Below are 19,802 nucleotides of genomic sequence, written 5' to 3' on the forward strand. Positions count from 1 at the left end.
TAATATGCATAGTTGGTATGTAATGTGAATTAATGATTGGGTTGAGAATTGTGTCGCCTTTATGCTTGGTGTATTGAGAATTTGGATGTATTGGGTAATGAGTATTGATTTGTGGTTTATGCATTTAAATTGTGAAATTGGGCCGGAGGCCGGAAAGAGGTAAGGAATGTAAGTTGACGTGTGCATTGTATGATGACACAAGTGATTGGATAAATTTCAGATAATGAATATATGAATGATTGGGTTGGTTATTGAATAATAAGGTTTGAGGAGTTAAAGTGTGGAATTTGGTAATTTTGGGTGAAATTATGTAGATGAGGTATGTTTGGTTTTGGTTGAGATATATTATGTGGTCATATATGTGATTATGATTATTGATGCCTTGATGGCATGATGATGCATGAGAGATATGTATGTTGTGATATATGCTTGAGGAATGATTAAGGTTGATTTGTGGGTGAAACCACGTGATAGTGAGTATGATATTGATTATGTATAATAATGGTTGATTGAAAATAGTATTGTTGGAAATTGGGATGAGGAAGGATGTATGACATGTTAATGTGTTTGTAATTTAGCCATTTGTTTGAAATGGGTAAAAAAAATGGTTATATGGCGGTTTCGTAAATTGTGGTAAGGTGTTAATGTATGAGTTGAGGAGGCTTGATGTTGATTTTGGTATATTTTGATTGATTTCAAAAAGGGAAGAAATTGGCATGTTTTGGTTGATTTTGAAAAGAGTTGAAAATTGCTTGTTTTGAAAATGGCACTTTGTGGTTTTGTGTGAAAACATGGTTTTTGGGCATGCTTTGACAGGACATAACTTGGACTGCAGATTTCCGTTTTGTTCCAAACTTGTTTAGAAGTGAAATTGGATCCGGGATGTCCATGCCGTTCAAAGAACGGGCGAAAAACGATTTAAAATAAGAAAGTTATGTCCGTCGGGAGATTGGGGGTTAAATTTGTGAATTCTGCAGCTTTTAACTTAGAAAATTTTTAGCAGAATGACCCTCCACGCGTAGGCGCACTTGGCGTGTACGCGTCGTTCTTCAAGAAGGCACCATCCACGCGTGCGCGTGGTGTGCGCGGGCGCATCGATGCGCTGCACCAAATCCCAGCCATTTTCCCGAGAGTTGTGCCAATTTTGTGCCTGGGGCGCAAGTGCACCCACGCGTACGCGTGGCTGACGCATACGTGCCGTTTGGCTATTTTTCAATCCGCGCGTATGACGCTTGCGCGTCGATGAGTTTTGTGGCCATCCACGCGTGCGCGTGGAGTGCGCGTACGCGTGGCCCTGTTTTCATGCCAAAGTTGATTTTTGAGTTTTAAAAGCCAAATCTCATGCTTCTAAGCCTCCGATCTCACCCCTTATGTATTAAATCATTATGATATGCCTAGCAATGAGAAAGGAGCTAGGGGATGTGGTAACTTGCGAGTGAAGCAAGGGAAAAAGTTATGATCAATGATGATCAAAGATGATTATATGAGATATGGAGGATGACGGTGGAAGTACCGTGTATGCCATGAGCCGAAGGGCTATATTTATTGATAAATGACTGGTTCTTGATTGAACCATGAGCCGGATGGCTGAGTTATTGTTGGGTTATGGCAAAGCCATTATTGGTTATGGCTGAGTATAAAAGCATATATGATTAATGAATGAATGTGTTAAATGGATAATAATGGAAAATGTTGAAATGTGATGTGTGACCCCGGGTAGTAGGCAGTGGCGTTGTCCACTTGCTCCGGATATGAGACGGGAAAGGATATTTATAATAAATGAGTTTAATTATGGAGTTTCGAATAAATGTGTATTTGTGATACCTGGGTAGTAGTAAGGGTGGTGGTTCATCCCGCTTGCTCCAAGTTAATGTTTGAGATTTGATAACAATGATGATTGCTTTTAAACTGAACGAATATATGTTTTGAGATCCTGGGCAGTAGCAAGGGTTGTGGTTCGTCCCACTTGCTCCAGGTCAGAGATTGTGACGCCTAGGTAGTAGCGGCAGTAGTGGTGAATCCACTCGCTCCAGGTTGAGCTTTTAAACACCCGCCTGGGTAGTAGACGCAGTAGTGGTTATTTCACTGGCTCTGGGTTGAGCGGGCAGTAGCAAGGGGGTTGTAGCTCAAATCTACTTGCTCCACAAGGGGTGTTTCTGTCCAATGGTTAGCTACCAGGACATGTCGGGTTGGCTATATAACCGACAGATGATATCATCAGCCATAGGGCAGGCATTCATCATTTGCATATGTTTGAATTGTTTGGGTTTGCCTATTTGTTTTGGATTTCTACATCACATATGCTATGTTACCTGATTATGTACTACTTGTTCTACTTGTACCTTATTTGTGTATTACTTGCCTGTATTGCTTGTGTTTGTACAACTGGGAGGCCCTCATGTTGGTGTCGGTGGATGTTGAGGGCTATTCTTGTTGAGATGAATCGATGATGCGATTGCATGATGATGATGATCATTGAATGAGATAATTTGAACTCCCTGGGTAGACGCAGTGATGTGGTTTCACTAGCTCCAGGTGAAGGTATGATGTATTGATATAGAATTGTTAAGGTAGAACAACTGGTGATGATTTTGCTTATGATTCTGAGTCTGATTCATGGAAGAGTCAGCGAGTTGGGAAACATGTGAAACATGAATTAGATTTAGCACTCCCTTATGACAGTTGCCTATTCATGGATTAGCGAGAACCTAGGATGGATAATTGGTGAAGGAGTTTAGGATACTTACTGAGTTTTTATTGCAGTGCATTGTATTTATTTGGCACTTTTACCGTACTGGGAACCCATGGGCCCGGGGTTCTCATTCCGTATATATCTCTTGTTTTTCAGATACAGGTCCAGGTGCTCAGAAGTGAGTTGTGGGTCGTCTGAGAGACGGCAAAGATCTTTATTTTCTCTACTTTGTGTTTTGCTTAGAATCTCTCCACCTTTGTTTTGAAAAGATTATATTATGTATTGAACTCTTTTGAATTTGCCTATAGAGGCTCTCATGTTTCCTTCGGGGGAGATTAGGATATACTGTTATCAACTACTTTCATACTGTACCCTAACCGGCCTAAACTTCGCGGTTGCGACTAGTGGCTATTTACTTATGTTATATATATCTATCTGTTATCTACCTCTTAATCTCCTCTACGCCTTGTCCGTATATCGCTTTCGACTTCACGGTTTATCTTTTGTTGTCGAAATGTGAGTGATACGTCTTCGCGATTTTATTTCTACTCTTTTCAGGCTTCTCGATTAATACTCCTTTCGAAATTACCTACTTTTATATATTAAAAATCCACCTGAGAGTCGTACCACCGTAATATCATTGATTTATGACTCGAGCATAAGGATTTGAATATTAGGGTGTTACAGATTGCATATCAACAAACACAAAACTGTTAAACACACAAAAAATAATTAGACATTATACTAATAATTAAACATAAAATTGTCAAGCACATAATAAAAAAAAGGGTAAAGTATGCTTTTTGTCCTTAAAGTTTGGCAAAAGTTTTAAAAATACCTTTAAGTTTTATTTTGTTTTAATTTTGTCCCAAAAATTTTCGATTTGCATCAAATATACCCTCGATGGCTAAATTTTCAAAAAATTTAAGACCAATCTAACAATAATACATGAAAATTATGCTTGATATATTTGTGTTGAGGGGTTATTTTTTATGAAATTATTGTTGGATCTGTCATAAATTTTTTGAAAAATTAGCCGTCAGGAGTATATTTGATGCAAATAAAAAAATTTTGGGACAAAATTGAAACAAAATAAAGCTTTGTGATATTTTTAAAACTTTTGTCAAACTTCAGGGACAAGAAGTATACTTTACCCGAAATAAAAAACTTAAAATGTTATCTACGGTAAAATTTTGTACAAATTTTTATACAAACATATCTCTTGCCAAGTTAATAGCTACATTATCTTCAATAGCATCGCTATCTAATATATTGGTAGCTAATTGGATGTACTCATTATTGGGGTCAAATAATTGTTCAAGTTCTTGCTCTTGATACAGCTCTTTTTCATACACTACATCTTCATTTCCTTGACCCATGTCATATATGTCCCTTAACTTGACATGCACAATAATACTCCACTCTTTATTTATCACATAATACACCATTTGTGCTTGAGATGCTTCAATGTAAATGTTCATGTTTTTCACACTCACCCATGTGAATTAATCTATCAAAATTAACGCAATTGAAATTTCAATGGTCTTTTTTATAGCCTCTGTCCCTAGTAATGTCAGTCCATTTGCATTGGGTCTTCATCCTCGAATAACATATAATCATTGGGACAAACATCTATCTTAACATAGTCAAGACTTAGTTTTCGAATTAGTTTCTTTGCCTGATCAAAAGTCGTAGGCAAATTCACACAACTAAAAGCATCCCTCACCAACTCAAGTATCATGGTAATTGCCTTGTCACTTAGTTCACACAAGACTTTAATGATACAATTTGACTATAAATTATAACTTTGTGAAGTCGCTTTCTTCTTGTAGCTTTTGATTGCCTTCCTTAAGAAACTCATCAAAATCTCTACAATTTTCGCTTGGCTCATCGTGTACAAAATTTTCTATGCCTAAATCATCACCACTCTCTTGATCCATATGTATCTCGAAAGCATAATTTACCATGTTATCTAAGAGATGTTCAATTGCCAATGTCTCGCTGATGACATGTGCACTTGTTGAGAATTCGGTTATTTTTTTCTCACCATGAAAGTTTCATCCAACATAATTCTTGGAGAATGGTTTGTAAAGTAAATGATCTCTAACATCTTTTCGAGCATGCTATTTGCGAAACCCACAACTTGGACACAGATATAGTATCTTACTATTCTCAATTGTTCCATGTTAAAATGCAAAATCCAAGAAATTTTTTAGAACAACTATATATTCATCTGAGTTTTGTAGATTAGCAATCCAATATTTATCTATTGTTGCTAGTTAAACTTTAAGTAGGGAAAATTAATTACTAGACATGTATACTACTAAAAAATATATATAAGACTTCTAATATGATAAAACAACAAAATTATAATAGACTTCTAATATAATTAAATTAAAATAGGATATAATTATTATCTTACTTTAGCAAGTATTTGTTCAAAAGCAATAACAAAAAATTTGTGAGAGAAAACTAAAAGCAGAGAGAGTTGTTAATTGCAAAACCTAAAAGTTACATAAATATCAGCATAAATGACTCAAATGCATAATGATAATGCTAAAACTAATTTCTATAATTTATCGCACCTTTGGATGAACACAATGCATTATAAAATACACAGAGAAAAAATCAAGTAATTTCCAAACAACACAATTAACGAAAAGGAAATGACTATCTATGGGATAAATCAATGCATATACTAATCAGTAGCTAAAATGAACCAAAACTAAAACCATAATCAAGCCAAGACATAAACTACATAAATAATTGAATATTACTGAGCACTAGCAAGCAGTAAGCAACACAAATTCTTTGAACACAATAAGTAATGAAGCATAATAAATCAATAAGAGAGAAACCAATATCTGTGAAAATATCTTCTTGAGCATATATTACTTATATAATCAATCATTAAAATATTTTAAAAGATTATAATAATTTCCACAATTATATTTATGTTTCTTTTCGGTTAAATTCAAACAATAAAAAAAATACAAAATAAGAGGAGATACCAGTAAGAAAGCAGCAACAGAATTAAAGAGGTGAGACAGAGAAAAAATTTATTGTTAACAAAAAAGAAATATCAACAAATTAATAGGGAAGAAGAAGAAAAAGAAGTACTAGTGACAGTTCAAAAGAGAAATTGGAGTGAGAAAAAGCGGCGTTGAAGAAAAAGTTTGGAAGTGAACAAATATGAAAATGCGTTGCACCGCGGCAACTACGGTGGTATTGACGGTAAAAACGGTGACGGCAACGGCAATAAAAACTGCAGTGGCAACAGTGGCTACAATGATAGTATAGAGAAGAGAATAGATATGAAAACACATTGACAGAAGAGGTGGCTCGATCCAAAAACTTTCTACCGCAATGGATACGGCAGTGGTAATAGTGCTGGCAACGGAAACAGCAATAAAGATGGCGGTAGAAAACTTAGGGTTTTATCGCCGTTCTCTTCTCAGCTAACTCAGTCTCTCATTTCTGCGAAAAGAGAAAATTAAGTTTCGAGGAAAAATTTTAATTTATAATCATGAATTAATTATCAATAAAATTTTTGTAAATTGCCATAAATAAAATGTATTGAGGTCCACTAAAATACTCTCTCAATTAAAAATTAATCTTGTAGTGATCGGATCGTCGATTACTTTCTCATATCCAATTTGTTTTCTCTTTTTATCAAATCAGCATAAAACACCGTATTTTTCAATATTACTATTTTACACTATTTTTTTCATTTTAAAATTAAAAAACGTATTTTGTCGGTATCTAAATTTTTTTATAATAAAAAATAGTTATTTATTCGCCTAAATTCTTTTTGTCCGCTTCCTGTTATGAGAATTTTTTTTATTTGACGTCAGCATGTATTAAAGTTCGTTTGTTTAATTTTGTGATTGACTTTTATGCATATTTAAGATTGTCGTGCATGCATCATCATATCTATTTTCCACTCCACTATCACCATTTAATTTAAACTAAAAAATTAGAGTAATCCTATATATATATTAAAATTAGTCATTAAAATCAATCACCAGTATAAAATATATATTAAAATATAAATACACATTGAAAATAAATTAAATTATATATGTATTTATATATAAATATATTAGTAGCTGATTTAGTCACCAAAAAATATTAGTAGCTGATTTTAGTAACTGATTTTAGTATATAAATAATATTTTTAAAAAAATAAACATGTTAATTAATCACTTTTAATTTCACCATGATCTCTAATGATGGCTCCCAAATCCGAAGAAATGGTATAATGCCGGCCAAGGGCCAAGTATTTAGTATTTACAATGTCAAAGAGGATTATTTATTATTTTTGTTTATGACAAGTCAACTAATTCTAAGAGCCAAAAGCATATTATAAGCCTTGATGTTATTATGAAATTGCATGTTGTATGTTTACCACTAACACAGACAATAATGTCGATTGGCTAGGACACCAATATATATCGCTATAATTAAGTACCCGATATTGATCCTAACTTGATCTTAACTACCTGAACTTCAGCAAGATGCTCATGCTCACCAACTATCATTGGCTAACATTATTTTAAATGCTTATAAATAATTATTTTACACTATTTTTTAGTACTCTCTAAATATATCCCTTCTTCTTTTAATATTAAAATAAAAAATGTTAAAGAGAAATATTTTTAGTATAAAAAACTAACGAATTTTTTTTTGTTGCCCACGATTCATTTGTCGCGGATCGAAACTCCATTTAAGAAGTTGTCGGTAGTCAATGGATTACTCTCGACACTTGCTTAAGCGGACTACTGACTACTAAACCAACCTAACTTGGTAAACGAGTTACTTAGTGCTAGTTTAAATATAAGATAAAAATAAAAAATAGAAATATTTAGTAACAAAACAAAAATAACTAAAATCAACTAGAATTTGTCTTATTTAACATTCATTAATAACAATGAATGAATACTAAATAAAACAAGTTTTGACTTTTTTTTCTCTAGTATTACCAATTAAAAAAATTTGTTAGTTATTTAACATTTTCTATTGAAAAAGAATTTTTACATTCTTTCTTTTAATTTTCTCTTTAAATCCTAAAAAGAAAATATTTAATCAAAGTGATGCAAATCATTCCTACACAGGACAAGAGCATCCCCTATTTAAAAGCACTTCACTTAAACCAGAATGAATCATTAATTGAAATTGAAAGCTTGTCTGGTTTAATTTCATGCAATAAATTCATGAGGTCCTCCTCCATTATTCAGCCAAGTGATGATTCATCAGCTACCTCATCATTTCCACAACAGAGCCTAGAAACAACAAATAATCACCAAGGAAGAAGAACAACACAAGATCCTCCTCATCATCATCATGCAGGTGCAGTGGAAGAAGAAGCAAACATCATGATCAAATTCAAGTGGAGGAGTGCATTTTGCATGTGTCTTCCAAGCTTTGGTAATAAAGCAAAAGGAGTTAAGAAAGAAGAAGTAGCACCAAGAATTGAGGAACATTATTCAGTGAGTCATGTCATGTCTAGTACTTTCTCTTTTGAACCCTATGACCATAATAATAATAATAATAAGGGTAACAATGAAGATGATGAAGAAGAGAATTATAATCATGAGAATCAAGGGGATGAATCCATTAGTTCCTACTTTGAACTCCCTTCTCAAGTACTCAAAACCACTGGTGCCAGCGTTGAATGAATGAATGAATCAATCAATCAATTCTTCTTTTGATGGACAGCAACAATATGATTATATTTCTTACAAGTTGTACCAAAAAAGTTTGGTGATTTTGTTAGATTTGAACAATTTCTTGCTTTCTCTCTTAACTCTTAATTCAATTCTATTTCCATCATGTTTTGCCTTTTACTATACTACTTACCACTTCTCATACAATTTTAAGAGAATGATAGGGCCAACATTTTTTATTGTAAAAATATAAATTAATTAGTATTGGTTTAAATATAAGACAAAAATACAGATGAATTATGCAATTCCGATTATGCAGAAATCTTGGCCAAATGATTACAAGAAAGAAAGGGGCAAGAGAAGGACTCTGTTGTAGAGTATCTGTTAACATGGGTAACGGGAACACTCAGACCAAAAAATAGTGAATTGTTTTTTTTTAAAATAGTTTTATTATTTTTCTTTTAAAGCAATATCCTAATTTAGTATTTGGAGGACTAATTTTAGTGGTCTAGTAATTAATTTACTAATTTATTTAAATAAGTATGGAAAGTTCAAATTCTATATCTTAGACATGTAACAACCTATTGATCATTAATAAATTTTTAAATAAAATTCAAATTCAAAACGGATTAATAGTTAACAATCGGATTGAAGGATACTGTGATAAAAAAAAAAAAAGCTTTTAGAGATTTTTCTAATGTTAGTTAGTTTATTCAAGACAGAACCATGTTTTCTACCTTTGTTTAAAAAAAAACGATGGTGACACGTTTAAAAATTATTTTTCTTTTAGTTTTGCCAACTAGAAAGAAATTTCAAAATAAAGAAATGGTGTAACCACCATCAAACGAGTTAAAAGTAACTTTTAACCTATAACTTCACATGAAATTAATAATTGGAGGTAAACATTCATCCAATTACGCATATCATTTAAAATGAAAAACGTAACGTGAATCACCTCAATTATATCTCTATACAAATCGAAACAGATAGATTAGATTTAGCTTTCTATATAAATCGAATCAGTCTTATTCGATTTATACATATTTGCATGTTGTCATAGTAAATCTAATCAGGCTGTTTCGATTTATACATGCATACATGTTGTCCTAGTAAATCTAATCAGTTTGTTTAGATTTACTAGGATAGTATGCATGTATGCATAAATCGAAACAGCCTTATTAAATTTATGTTTTGATTTTCAATATGTAATTTGAGAAAAATAATTAACATACTATATCAACAAAATTATCATAATTTATAAAATTAAGTATAAAAATTATTTCTTTAAAATATTGATACACTATATATACACATTCATTAGAATTTTTTAAATAAATATTTTATTTATGGATATAGGTAATTTATAACATATTTATCAATTTTTATTTTTTTTACATATTCTATTTATCATGTAAACAAATTAAGATTGCTTATATCTCATTTACACGGTAAACGAGATAAGATACAATTTTATTTGGCATTATCTTGTTTGCAAACGAGATAATAGAATTTAAAAAAAATACACATAATGAGATAAATTCATAGTTATCTTGTTTATACGGTAAACAAGACATATGAAGTTATAAATATAAAAATATAATTTTTGAAAATAATAAAATAATATTGATAATTTAATTTAGACTAATTTAAAAAATAAAAATTGATATATTTTGTTACTATTTAGATCGACTTTAATTAAATTATATCTCATCTATATTTTAAATTTTAAATTAATAACTTTTTCATATTTATTTGTACTGAACTATTTAAAATAGATGGTTTCAAATAACAGTAAAGATATAGACTTAGACTGTATCAATATTTTAAAGAAATAATTTTTATACTTAATTTCATAAATTATGATAATTTTATTGATATAGTATGTTAATTATTTTTTCTCAAATTACATACTGAAAATCGAAACGTAAATCTAATCAGGCTGTTTCGATTTATGCATGTATGCATACTATCCTAGTAAATCTAAACAGACTGATTAGATTTACTAAGACAGCATGCATGTATAAATCGAAACACCCTGATTAGATTTACCTTGACAACATGCAAATATATATAAATCGAATCAGACTGTTTCGATTTATATAGATAGCTAAATCTAATCTATCTGTTTCGATTTGTATAGAAATGTGATCGGGGTGATTCACGTTACATTTTTTATTTTGGGTGATATGTGTAATATTAAATGAATGTTGGTTTATTTATGTGAATTACCCTAATAATTGAGAGACGTTAAATGATTTGACTGATTTAACCAAATTTTTATCTAACAATTTTCAATTATCAATTTCATGTGAAGTTGATTGCGCCTGAATTTTCACAGTATTAAAAGGATAGTTACAAATATTAGGATAAAATATATTTTTTATTCTTTAAATTTGTTAAAAATTTTAAAAATATTTTTAAAATTTTTTATAATTTTTAAAGACAAAAAATATATTTTACCAAAAAGATAAATTAAAATTCCTAATATTAGTCTTGTATTATATGTCATGTGCTGTGGTTGCTTAGGAAAAGTAAACAGTTGAAAAAAAATAATGATCTCTGAAAAAAGAAAACGAGACAACAACAACAAAGTTTTATATGATATCAATTACATGTATCAAATGTACCTTTCTTTATATTATATTTATGTCTTTCTTGAAAAAAAAAAGTAAAAAATGATTTGTAGAACCAGTAAAAATTATTATTTCTTATACTAGTTAAAAGTAATTCTATTAGTTACTGGTTGGAGGATAAAGCGATTTTATTTATTTTTGATTTTTTACTGTATTTATCACTTAAAAATTAATTTGTTGGAATCTACCGTGACTGCTATTCCAATGATCAGTTATTTTTGGTTGGGCATTTATACTCAACCACTTTTCAAAGAGTTTGTGATAAGTCACAAAAACAAAAGTTTGTGATTTATAGCCCATGAGTGGCCCAATCAATGAATTTATATCTTTTGGGCCACATGACACATATTATTGCTTTAGACAGTCTTTTGTTTTTAACAAAGTCCTTTTCTTCTGACCAAAAACACAAGAAAAATTTTAGAAAGCCAATTAGAAAAGCTCTTTTCATTCCTAACAACATAATATCCCGTCTTGATAGTGTAATTGCCATCCATTCTGAAAGGCCAGTTGAACCTATCCTCCCTTCCAAAAAGACTTACCGGGGTTCTAATGATTTTATCAACCGAAGCTCCATTAAAATACTTCTTTAATTTATTCAAATTCCACCCCTCTCCCTCAACAATCACATCCTTGACAAACCTAACATCAAGATTTCTAATCACAGGATTCTTATCCATATTCATTATCCACTTATCTTCCAAGATTCTCACTCTCTCTCCATTCCCTATTAACCATCTTCCATTTCTCAAAAGAAAGTCCCTGCCGTATACAATACTTTTCCACATCCATGAAGCCGCCCTTCCTACTGTAGCATCCTTAAAATCCTCATTAGGAAAGTAAATAGCTTTTAGTACCTGAACCCAAATTGCTTTAGGATTTTCCAAAATTCTCCACGCTTGTTTTGCCAAATGTGCTATATTCTGACTATATAAATCCTTAAACCCAATACCTCCATCCTTTTTACTGATACAGACCTTATCCCAACTCTTCCAATGGACACCTCTTTCCTTACCTGAAGGCGCCCACCAAAATTTGGCTATTCTCTTACTTAGGCAATCACAAAACCCTTTAGGAAAAAGAACCACATTCATAGTATAGGCAGGTATCGCTTATCGCTTGAACAATTGATTTGATGAGGACCTCCTTCCCAGCTTGATTAAGGAGTTTTTGTTTCCAACCTCCTAGCTTATCCACCACTCTGTCCTCAATCCATCTTAGAGCCTTATTCTTTGATCTTTTCCAGTGAGCCGGAAGCCCAAGATACTTACCCGGTTTATCCCAAGCTGACAAACCCAATATCTCTTCTATTTCAACTCTATTCCTAATGGAGATCAGGCTCCCAAACGTTTCCCGACTTGTCCAAATTGATTCTCTGTCCTGAGGCTTCAGTGTAAATGTTCAAAATATTAACAATCTGGTATATTTCCTCCTCACTATCTTTTGAGAAAATTATACAATCATCTGCAAAAAGGAGGTGTGAGATAGCTGGTGCAGTAGGGGCGATTTTAACTCCTGAAATTTTGCCTTCTTCTTTAGCCTTATCCATCAGGATGGTAAAAACCTCGGCCGCTAAGATAAATAAGTACGGCGATAAAGGATCTCCCTGCCGAAGTCCCCTCTGCGGCTCAATGGTCGTTGATAGAAGTCTATTTATCTTAATCTTATAACTAACTTGGCTCACACACTTCATCAACATCTTAATCCAATGCGGGTTAAACCCAAAAGCCCTTAGAGTAGCTTCTAAAAACGACCACTCCATCCTATCATAAGCTTTATTCATATCAATCTTAATAGCTAAATTCTTGGAAGCTTTTGCCCCTTTTCTATTCAAATCATGGAACATCTCCTGTACTATTACCAAGTTATCTTGAATTAGGCGGCCTCCCACAAAAGCACTCTGAATGGGTGAAATGATATTATCTATTATTCTCCTAAGTCTACCAACCAACACCCTAGAGATAACCTTATAAATAAAGTTACAGCAACTAATCGGCCTAAGTTGATTTAGAGTTTTCGGGTGGTTAGTCTTTGGGACTAAAACTATAAAAGTTTCCCCAAAGCAGCTCGGTATATCTCCGTCACGAAAGAAACACTTAACAACATCACAAACCTCTTTACCGACAACTGACCAGTATTTTTGAAAGAAGAGACCATTCAGACCGTCTGGTCCCGGCGCCTTAAGACTCCCCAAACTAAAAGTAGCCTCTTTAATCTCCTGATCAGTAACCTCCTCCATGAGCTCCCCATTCATATCCTCAGTCACACTGACAGGAACATGGCTTATGCAAGCAGTCATATCTAGATTCTCTGTAGCCGTAAAAAGATTCTGAAAGTGAGCTGCTACTAGCTTGAGAATCTCCCTTTCCCCACACACCCAATTTCCTGTAGGATCCTTTAATCTCTCTATCCTATTTCTATCTCTTCTTTGAATGGTAGAAGCATGGAAGAAGGAAGTATTCTTGTCCCCAAAATTCAGCCATTTCACCCTCGACCTCTGACCCCAATATTTCTCCTCTTGTCTCCATAATCTGGTGATCTCCAATTTAAGCCTGTAGATCTCCTGTTGCTGAGTCTCTGTAAAATCCTCTTCCTGCAGCTGTTTGAGGCGAAGCCTTAAACTTTCTATTTCTACATCAGCCCTCTTAAAGCTAGTTCTACTCCATTTGGTTAATTCCTTCTTGCAATTATGCATTCTTCGATTCAGATTTCCCTAGTGATCAGAACCAGTATAGCCAGAGCTGCTCCATCCTCTCCTTATAACAGCGTCACAGTCGGCATGGTCCACCCAAAAGGCCTCAAACTTAAAACTTTTAATCCTTCTACCTCTAGGTTTAACATCAAGAACTAGAGGAGCATGATCCGAGCTAATAGGCGGTAAGGCTGAGAGCGTGGCATGTTGGAAAGCTCTTCTCCATTCCCAATTGACGAGAACCCTATCAAGCCTTTCCTTGGTAACACAACCATTACTTGGATTACTAAACCAGGTGTATTTCATTCCTTGAAGTTCCATATCCAAGAGAGCATTCTTATGTACAAAATTTCTGAAAGATTGTATCTGAAAACTTGGCTTAGGATGCAAACCCACCTTCTCATCTTGAGAAATAACATCGTTAAAGTCTCCGATCAACACTGTTGGCTGTGCTAGAATATCATTTACAAAAGTTAAATCCTTCCATAACTCCTTCCTTTTCTTGTAGTCTGGATGACCATAAACAAAAATAGCCTCCCAATCCTTGTCATTACCACTGCTAACTTTAGTTTTAATAAAATTATCACACCAAGCATAAACATGAATATTTACATTACTCTTCCAAAAAATACAAAGTCCCTCGGGATTCTACACAAAACATGTTATCAAACTCTAACTTTCTCCTAATTCTATCACAACTTAGTTTAGTAGCTTTGGTTTCCATAAGGAACAAAAGGGACGGCCTGCGAGATTTACAAATACTTTTTAATTCATGCACTATCGAAGGGGCCGCCATTCCTCGACAGTTCCAGCTGACGACAATCATGGCTGGTTGTGGGGCATGTTAAGGCCCGCCTCCTCAGCCATGTCTGTCCCAGCAACATACTTGTACTTCTTACCTGGTTGTTGCATACAAATTTTCATAGTTTCCTTCATTTCCTCTTCATTGTTCACAATGATGCGTACATCCCTTTTCCTTTTGAGGTTTAAATGCATTCCTAAGTTATAAGCCAGCTCCAAAGCCCACTTGTAATCATTCCTCTGGTAAGGCTTTGCCATCCCATCGTGATCCACAACTGGATGATCCCCTGCTAGTTCAATAAAATACTTCTCATCATTCTCCATCCTTTGAATCATGGTCCTGGTAGCTGCAGTACCAATTCCTTTCATTTTTGGTTTTTCCCGATAACTCCACAGCTGATTTGCATTAAGACTTTTTGAATCTGTCCCCCTCACTGTTTGCTCCAGCATTTCTTTATTGAGTTGTTGGTTTTGCTGAGACTCCTTCCAGCCAAAAAGCTTTTTCAGCTCTTGCCTGATTGTTAAACATTTGTTAATGTCCCTCCCCGCTTCATTTACCTGCAATTTTCCTGTTCTGATCTCAGTTACCATCAGCCCAGCTGGCTCGAGCTCATTGTATATTTTTCCCATACCAAAAGGTTCTGGCTCCTTTTTTTCCTTGGCTTGTACGTGGTCCTGATCCCCATCATCATATTGCCTTGCATCCCAACTATCCTCTTCTGCCACATGAACCTTTTCCTTCCCTTTCACCATCCTGTTGATAAAGACAGCTGGCCTCTCACCAAATCTTGATTGTTTGTCTTCAGAAATAACACGCCTGGATGAAAGATTTTGTGAGTCTTCGTCGATCTGCTCCCTTGATTCCTGACTCTCCTTATCATGGCTTCTTTGCTGCTCCAGGTAAGGCTTAAGGGTTCTTTGAGAGCCCCTGCCTGGTCTGTTCCCCGAAAAGCTATCATCTGCCCATGTCTTCTTCATAGTCTCAATTCTCACACGCTCCCTCTCACACGCTAGCTTTTCATCCATCAATTCCCTGATTCCATCTTCTCGCTGCTCTATATCTCTGGCTGATATGGCCTTGGCTCTGTTGACCCCCAGTCCCGGAGCATACCTTGGCTTCGTAGAATCCCAACATGCCATTGCCATTGGACTTGTACATTCCCTCTTATTATGACCAAGGACTCCACAATTTAGGCAATAGCTGTCCTGAATCCTTTCATACTTGAGATCAACCCATATATCATGAAAATTATCTCTTGCTAGCCAAAAACCAGTAGGTAAAGGTTTAGTGACATTTAAAGTTACCTTCACCCTCAAAAAGGTTCTTTGAAGGATGTTATTCCATCTTGGGTTTTTCGTTTCCATCACGACACCCAGTCTCTTACCAATAGTCTCAGCTGTTTTCACCGTTAAGAAATGGAGTGGAAGCCCATGAATTTGAACCCATAGCTCCATGTAATTGTGATCAACATCATATACTGACTGTCTGCCATTCCATATCTGCAAGTTGAGAAGATTTCCTCTGATGCTCCATGGTCCTCCTTAACGAATCTGGATACCCTTATTTTTATCCCTAAAGCTGATTAGAACTTTATTTTTGCCGACATCAGAGATGACTACACCATCAGGATTCCCCCAGATTCCCAGCAATGCTGCTTTACAAGTCTTAAAACTAACTTCTTTGTCAGAGATAATTTTACCCACCATATTCAGATTATCTTCAATAAAACTATGATCGTATTCTGGGTTGAGACGAATTACTGCACCCTCAATACACTGATCATCCTCGTGAGCCATAGGTAGACAATGGAGTAAGTAAAACGAAAAAAGGCGTAGAAAATGATAGAGGTACTAGAAGCCACTCCTTAGGAGAGGAAAGTCTCTCTGAAAGAGATAAGGCGGTCGTCACCGCTTGTTAATGTAACATGATAACACAGATTTGGAAATTAAGAGTTCCTCAAAAAATCAGAACCTTTCTATGGCGAGCTTCGCATAACATTTTACCTGTTTTTGGAAATCTTTTTAATAAAAGAATAACTAACACTCCTATATGTACTATTTGTTTGCAGGAATCAGAGACCACTGAGCATGCTCTGCTGCTATGCCCTTGGACTAGGGCAGCTTGGTTTGGAGCCCAAATTCAATGCTGCCCTACGGCCCTAACAGTTTTTTCTTTTGGGAAGTGGTTGTTGGATATTCTAGAAAAAATGAAATTGAACACAGGGAATGATTATGATCATTGCAGCAGTATGGTTGGTTTTCTAGTGTGGGAAGTGTGAAAAGCAAGAAACCAAGCGATATATCAGAAGTCTACTCCTAATCCTATCATGGTGATTCGTAAAGCTAAATTAATGGAGTTAGAATTTGCAGAAATGGCAGAGGAACCAGTAAAGAGTTCAACTAATACTACAAGAACAGGCGGCAGAGTTACCTGGAGACCGCCACTGGTGGGTTGGATCAAATGCAATGTGGATGCAGCTTTTGATAAAGCTCGTTCTACGGGAGCAACTGCAGCAATATTTAGAGACCATAATGGTACCCTTCTCTCAGGAATTAACTCCTCAATAGTTGCCACTTCGCCATTAGCTGCGGAGGCATTAGCGGTTAGAGCAGCCTTAATTTTGTCACGTAATTTTCAAATGCAAAAAGTTATCATAGAATCAGACAATCAGATGCTTATTCAGGCACTAAAATCACATACAACAATTGCAGAAATTCAAGTTATTCTACAGGACATATTACATTTAGTAGGAGGCATTCCAAACTGTGGCTTTACCTGGGTGCCTAGAGAAGCGAACTCATTAGCGCATGAAGTGGCGAAGCTAACAGGTCACGGCACCCTCCGCCAGAATTGGATCATGCATAGGCCACTGTCCATCAGGAACATTCTCCGAGGGGATCAGCTTGCTATCTCCAGATTGCTAATTAGTTCAGGAGCGAATTGAGAGGTGAGGAGCACTAATTAGGTTGCTGTGGAGGACAACTCGTTCCACGATACTGTATGAATACCAGAGGCAGAGCTTCTAATTGAGGCAGAGGGGGTCAGGTGGGTTGCTGTATTGATGCACTAGTCTGCATAGGTGGCCATTGACTTTGATCTAGGGTTTTCAGACTATGAAATTGGTAGATCGGGGAGGTTGTCTCTGTTACATGCGCGGTTAGCCTCTTTGTTTGAAATCTGCGGTTATAATTTTTCTCCCTCTTCTCCTCCAGTTTTGAAGCTCTGTGAACAGGGCGGCCTCACATTGTCCTTTTGTTCTTCTTGCATTTCAGCACAGCAATTTTCTATCTCGGTTCTTTTACTAGAGCAGCATCATGTATATAATTTTCTTTTGTATATTTTGTTGATATACCCTTACATTTTGGTATTAGGTAATGATACTTTCAGTTGCGGGTTGGAAAATGGGAAATCTATTGTAATAGCGGAAGGTCTTGAGAAATCATAAGGAATAGGACCGGGTTGGGATGTGGGTTTGTTGTTTGGGTTTGATTCTAGTTTGGGTTGTCCTGTTTTGGATCTGGGTTGGTTGTTGGCCTGGATCCCAGTCCAAAAAAAAATTAATTTTTTATATTTCTAGTTTTAATTCCAGAAGTAGCCTACCTATTATGACTGATGAGTATAGTGCTCATCAACTTAATTAGAAATTTTAGATCCTTGTCTCATTGTAATAATTAAGAGGGATAGGTTAGAGATTCCGATATCCATAAAGTAATTGCGTCGAAAGCAAAACTAGAACCACCACCCTTGCAATAATAATGAAAATAAAACAGCCTCTTCTATTATTGTGGCTGCTAAGAAGCCTCGAATTTTATGGCAAAATTTGTTTACTAGAATTACACAAAATACAACTAAATTGGCTTCGTCGTGTATGTGGTCAGTTTGTCTGCTTAAAGTTAAATAAGTGTTGGAGGTTTCAATTCCATCTTATATATGCAATAATTCACTAACAACGATAAATTTTTAAGTGGAGCTCAAATTCACGCCAAATTAATACTTAATCTAGTGGACCGGAAGATATATCAGAAAATAAAACAAGAATTAGACAAAATACATTAAAGAACCAATTAAAAGGATAAAGTGTATGCTATACAAACGTCAGAGTCATTCTAGTTTTTTACCATTACTGTAACAGCCATTTTGTTAGACTATATGTAACACTAGCTACTACAAATACATTTGTAACAAGTCTTCCTTGAGCTTGAATTAGATGATATCTAAAATTTTTTAGGCAAATAAATATGAAAAGGGGGTGAAAGTAGTGCTTTAGTTTTTTAAGTTTTAGTTGAATTTTTTTTATTTTATTTCTAAACATTTAAATCATCTTAGTTTTATTTTAAATATTTTATTTCGTTCTAATTTTATTCTCTGACTAAAATTAATTTTTTTCCATTATTCTCTTTTTTTTCTCTTATTCTTTTGACAGTTTCATTTTAAAATCACTACTACAATTTTATTATTATTATTATTATTAGCTTAAATCATCAATTGTATATATGAGTCTATTTTTGTCTTATGCTAAAATTTTTTTGAGAATAATAAAAATCGAAATTTATATTTTTTAATCATAGTATACTCACTAATACCAGAATATGAAATTATTTATCCCTAAATTTATAACTATTAAACAGAGATACATAAATAACTACATAATTAACCGAGAAAGAAAGAAGGATTATCTGGTTGGCCAATAGAATTATTGATTCGATTAATAGTGAAAGGAAAAGCTAAAGTTGTGTTATTGGCTTATTGGCTTATTGCCTTATTGGCATAAACAAATTGTCTATATCTCCGTTGGCTAATTATAATTGCATTATATATATTTGGTTTCCGTGAACAATAACAAACTTCCTATATATAATAAGCGACGAGTCTTTAATAATTCTACTTTCTTAGTCCAATGATTGTTATAGGTTATTAGTAACATGATTACATGTATGAAACTTAATCTGAAGAGCTCCTAAATAGGAAGGTATCATCTAAGGCATATTCAGTATTTTCACGGTAATATTAAAGAGATAAAAAATAATTAGTCTTATGTTCTCTCACTTGATTCCTCCCTGAATTCTCCCCGGTTGTCAAGAGCTCCCCACGGTTGGCCCAACATACATATGACACGATTAATATAAAAATTATTAGTCAATATTAATTTGATCATTATTACAAGTTAAATAACAATTTGCAACTATGAAAAAGATAATGATTAGAGTTTCCTCCTTATAGTTTAATTTTAATGGTAAAGGAAATTTTTTCCTATAATAATTTTGATTATTACTTGACTTATAGTTGTCAAATTAGTGTTTTTTTTTTTAAAAAATAGGGG

At 34.1% G+C, this 19,802-nt stretch overlaps 1 protein-coding gene and 1 long non-coding RNA gene across 2 annotated transcripts in view; both read left to right on the forward strand.

Moving 5' to 3' along the window:
• The window catches only part of LOC110270559, a 4,515-nt gene extending 1,041 nt beyond the window's left edge, over positions 1-3,474 (forward strand). The window contains exon 2 of the long non-coding RNA XR_002360197.1: positions 3,380-3,474. This is a non-coding gene — a long non-coding RNA (uncharacterized LOC110270559). The remainder of the gene's footprint in view (positions 1-3,379) is intronic.
• LOC107636213 lies at positions 16,809-17,426 on the forward strand. Its single transcript, XM_016339738.1, has one exon. The coding sequence runs from the start codon at positions 16,809-16,811 to the stop codon at positions 17,424-17,426; it is 618 nt and encodes a 205-aa protein (XP_016195224.1).

Source organism: Arachis ipaensis, chromosome B04 (assembly GCF_000816755.2).
Source record: "Arachis ipaensis cultivar K30076 chromosome B04, Araip1.1, whole genome shotgun sequence".
Classification (NCBI taxonomy): domain Eukaryota; kingdom Viridiplantae; phylum Streptophyta; class Magnoliopsida; order Fabales; family Fabaceae; genus Arachis; species Arachis ipaensis.